This window comes from Penaeus chinensis, chromosome 17, assembly GCF_019202785.1.
Source record: "Penaeus chinensis breed Huanghai No. 1 chromosome 17, ASM1920278v2, whole genome shotgun sequence".
Classification (NCBI taxonomy): domain Eukaryota; kingdom Metazoa; phylum Arthropoda; class Malacostraca; order Decapoda; family Penaeidae; genus Penaeus; species Penaeus chinensis.
Window position 1 is genome coordinate 8,344,430 of NC_061835.1, and position 4,684 is coordinate 8,349,113.

Genomic DNA, 4,684 nt, shown 5'->3' on the forward strand with positions numbered 1-4,684 from the left:
AATAAAAAGTTTATAAGACTATGACTCCCTTATTACTATACAGCCTACACTCAAGTCATCATGATTTTTGCAAGCGGGCACTTAAGGCCTTCAAACATTACGAAAGCAGTTACGAACCACCTAGGGCCTATAGGACCTTGACCTAAAAATTTGACCTAAGACTCAACCTAGTGTAGGATTGAACACGCTTGAAGCTCTTTCACGGCTCTTCTAGTAAGCTAAGTGAAATATGGTAAACATAATGTCTTATCATTACAAAAACAGACAAAAATAGAGCAAATATGATTGAGGACAGACAGAGTAGGGGACTTAACCCCATAAGATTTTTTTAAAAATCCATACATTTATACCCTCTTGCATGAGTTTTACACTAATGCATTAATGTATATCTAACAATGCATATAAAATATATCATATGACAGTCACAGTGAATATCCTATTTAATAAAAGCTTATACCCACTTACAAACACACAAATTATCCAGCCATTGTTATCCAAGGCAAGAATACCTGTTCACAAACCTAGGAGTGATTCCAACAAAACGTCTTTTCAAGTAAGAATCAAATATCACAATAAGTTCCATACTACCAGAGCAGTTAAAGAGGACACAGCAAACTCAAGAGAGAGGGATGAGGAGGCAGAAGACGAAAAAAAAAAAAAGGGAGGGGGGCAGGGAAAGGGGTAGAAATTAATTTGTGACACAGGAAGAACCCAAAGAGTTGCAGCTCTCTAAGAAAAAAAAATGGTACCAATATCCTTTATGACTTCTCAACAATCCATTTACAGAAATCATGGGATGGGAAGTTACCACAGCCAGGGAATGGCTTCCAGCTTATGCTACAGTCATAGCATAACCCCAGCTGTTCTAATTACACAAGCAAAAGCTGTTGCTTATTTAAAAATGGTTTAGAAGGCCCAAGACTTGAGATACTGCTAATATCTGTCATCTTTTACACTTTAGGAGATTTTCCCAGTATGAATGCAAGGGAAATTCAAAGAGCACCCATTAGTTTGACTATACAATTTTCATGTCAATATTCTATTGTTCCTGGTTTGTGTTGCAAGATACATATTATCATTTCAAAAAAAAAAAAAAAAAAAAATGAGAAAGAACTGAAAAGTCCCTGAAAGAGACTTAGATTGTGAAAAAAACAGCAGAGAAAAAAGCAAGAAAAATAATAAATGTTTGCATATTTCCTTGGAAAACTGTCAACAGACTCCAATAACCTAAATCATGTTAACAAAAGATGCTGTCTGTTCCTTCATGCACTCACATTCAAGACCGGAAGCACCAACCTGAACTCCTGCAAACATCTGTGGTTTTTAAGTGAGTTTCAACATTCAAATACATTTTTTTTGTTTTGTTTTTTTTTGTTTGTTCGTTTTCACAACAATGCCCAAGCTTCACATTCTGGACATATGTGAGAACTTCCCCTTAACAAGTTAATTAAATAAACACAATGACTATAATGCAATGAAATTATGAGCAACAAAGGTGAAATCTTATCTACAAGTAATAATATGATTTTGTTCTGTGATTTGCACCTGTAACACCACAGGAAAATAAATGATCACATTCCATTTCCTCACAGAGTGGTGAGAGGAGGACTATGAAGAGTATAAATGGAGAGGAATGGTGGATTAAAGGGGGGAAGGAGGAAAGAAAGAAAGAGAGAGAGAGAGAGAGAGAGAGAGAGAGAGAGAGAGAGAGAGAGAGAGAGAGAGAGAGAGAGAGAGAGAGAGAGAGAGAGAGAGAGAGAGAGAGAATAGAAAAGAGGGAGGGGGAGGGGGAGGGGGAGGGGAAGGGGGAGGGGGAGTAGGAGTAAGGGCACTGACTTGATTACTACAGCAAAATCTGGGCAATTTTGATTCTGTACAATGCATCAGTATAGTCAACAGGCTTATATTTAATGTGTTGTTTGTAACTTTTCCCCATGACCACAGAGCAGGTCATGGCCCTTAATGAGGATGCTTTAGCACTTGCTTTCTACACTACATAAAAAATGCCCACCAGTCCCCATGATCCCAATAATTAACCTTTTTACACAGAAGAGAAAAAGAAGACCATTGTGGTACTCAGACCCTAAACTCGACACTGAAGCGTTTAAAAACTCTTATAAGCTAAAAACCTGCGTTGCTCACACTTGTTTGCTTTTGCTTCTCTTTTCTTTATAATTATCATATTTATCCATTATTCCTTCTGCTCTTCATAATGATTATATGCTTTCACATCGAGAACTAAACTGTGATTGGCAACATGGATTTTCTTCCATAAAACACCACTGCATAAATTACGAAAAAAAAAAAAATTAAATTAACTGAGTATTCAAGGAAAAGATGGCTGGGGTCATCGGTCATTGGCAATAGATAAACGTGTCACAGACATGTCCCTGTCGTAGGAAGATCTTGCGGAGGCTGCGAGGACTCTCACAGGAACGGGTTGTAGGAGGTGCCGTTGGAAGGCATCTGTGGGGCAGCCTGAAACAGATAGGAATGTTCAACATGATTATAAAACAACATGAAACATTAATAAAAGAATAGAAAAAAAAAGGTTAAACATATTAATCAGGAATTCTTAGACACTTATCGAAAGCATGCGCGTGCACGTGCACACACACATACACATGCACGCACGCACACACGGTGCGCGCACACACACACACACACACACACACACACACACACACACACACACACACACACACACACACACACACACACACATACATACACATACACATACACATACACATACACACACACACACACACATACACATACACACATACATACACACATACATACACACACACACACACACACACACACACAGTCAAACACACACACAAACACACACACACACACACACACACACACACACACACACACACACACACACACACACACACACACACACACACACACACAGTCAAAAACACACACACACACATACACACATACACACATACACACACACACACACACACACACACACACACACACACACACACACACACACACAGTCAAACACACACACAAACACACACAAACACAAACACACACACACACACACACACACACACACACACACACACACACACACACACACACACACACACACACACACACACACACACACACACACACACACAGAAAAGTCAAAGCATACACACACACACACACACACACACACACACACACACACACACACACACACACACACACACACACACACACACACACACACACACACACAGAAAAGTCAAAGCATACACACACACACACACACACACACACACACACACACACACACACACACACACACACACACACACACACACACACACACACACACACACACACAGAAAAGTCAAAGCATACCATGAAAGGGTTTGCCGTTCCATTGCTGGTCATCCACTGCATTTTGGGATTAGGCTGCTGTTGCTGTGGTGGCTGCTGGCTGAAGCTGGCCCAAGCCCCATTGTTGGTTGTAGCAGCTGCCGCTGCTGTCCCATTCATGGGTCCACTGGGGCTGAACTGGTTGAAGTTTGGGTCCGGGGCTGGAAGTAGGGGGGCAGACTCAAGGTTAGACGCAGTCGTCTCTCCTCTTTTTCAATGATGGAAAGGGGGGGGGGGGAGGGTTGAGAGAGAGATGGCGAGAGGAAAAGAGAAGAAAAGGGAAAGGGAAAGTGGACCTATAAGAAGAGGGGAAGAGAGAGGATCAGTGGGACCAGAGAAAGAGCTGTAATGGAAGTAATGGAAAGACGAAGGAGAGGTCACGGTGGGATTTGCAAGAGAGCTGGCAAGGAGAGCCGAAGAGATAAATAAAAAGAAGAATAAAAAGAAGCAATGCAGACAAAAAGGCTAAATATGCCTTAGTTCCATCCCTGATTTTTTTTTTTTTTTTTTCTTGGGAAAGGGCAAAATCAATGAAAGAGGAAAATATAAAGGCAGAGAAAATAGACATTGATAAAGAGAGAAATGGATAAAAAAGACATACCGATACTTCCTGCCACTTGGGATGCATTCTCCCCCCCTTAAACATCAAAGAAAATGTCTCTGACAACATGATTAGTTTGACCATAGATCTGCCCAAGGCAACAGAGGGACAAGAGTTATACTAAGCCCGCAAGCACATACACACGCAAGTGTTAACTATGTTAACCCATTACTGCCAGGTCACGCCTTGCAGCATCATAACAAGTCAGGTTGTTACCATTAATCTCCAAAGCGTAGAGTTTTTATTTATTTTCCTCACCCAGCAGTGTTAGGGTAAAGCATTTCTCAAGTGCTGTCAGGCTTTATTTTGATGAATCAGTGGATAGGCCCACACTATGCCTGTACACTAATGGGTGACCATATTAAAAGCCAAATATTGTATTGATTTATATACCACACTGATCCACCTCAACAGCAAGCAAATATCCATACCTAAAAATCCCATTTTGATAACAATCTCCTTTCATTCTGAGTGTGAAACTGTGATGACAATTCCCTAAAGTATTACTTCTGGTTTTCAGCTACAAGTAATAAAGTATGCCAGACAGCATGGATATGGAGCAGCAAAGCAAAACTTCCGTCCAACACAAACAACAGAAAATCACTGCCACATGACTAAAATCATCACATTGTGTTTTCATTTCAAACCTCCTATATTTCTATTTTCCAAGAATTTCATTTACTA

The 4,684-nt window shown here is 40.4% G+C and overlaps 1 protein-coding gene across 1 annotated transcript in view; it reads right to left on the reverse strand.

Moving 5' to 3' along the window:
* Positions 1-745: 745 nt before the first annotated feature.
* LOC125034165 (nucleoporin NUP116/NSP116-like) overlaps positions 746-4,684 on the reverse strand; it is a 28,607-nt gene continuing 24,668 nt past the window's right edge. Inside the window, exons 8-9 of the mRNA XM_047625845.1 lie at positions 3,382-3,560; positions 746-2,478 (exon numbers count right to left, since the gene is read on the reverse strand). Of these exons, the coding sequence (XP_047481801.1) occupies positions 2,428-2,478; positions 3,382-3,560 (230 nt within the window). The 3' untranslated portion in view covers positions 746-2,427. The remainder of the gene's footprint in view (positions 2,479-3,381; positions 3,561-4,684) is intronic.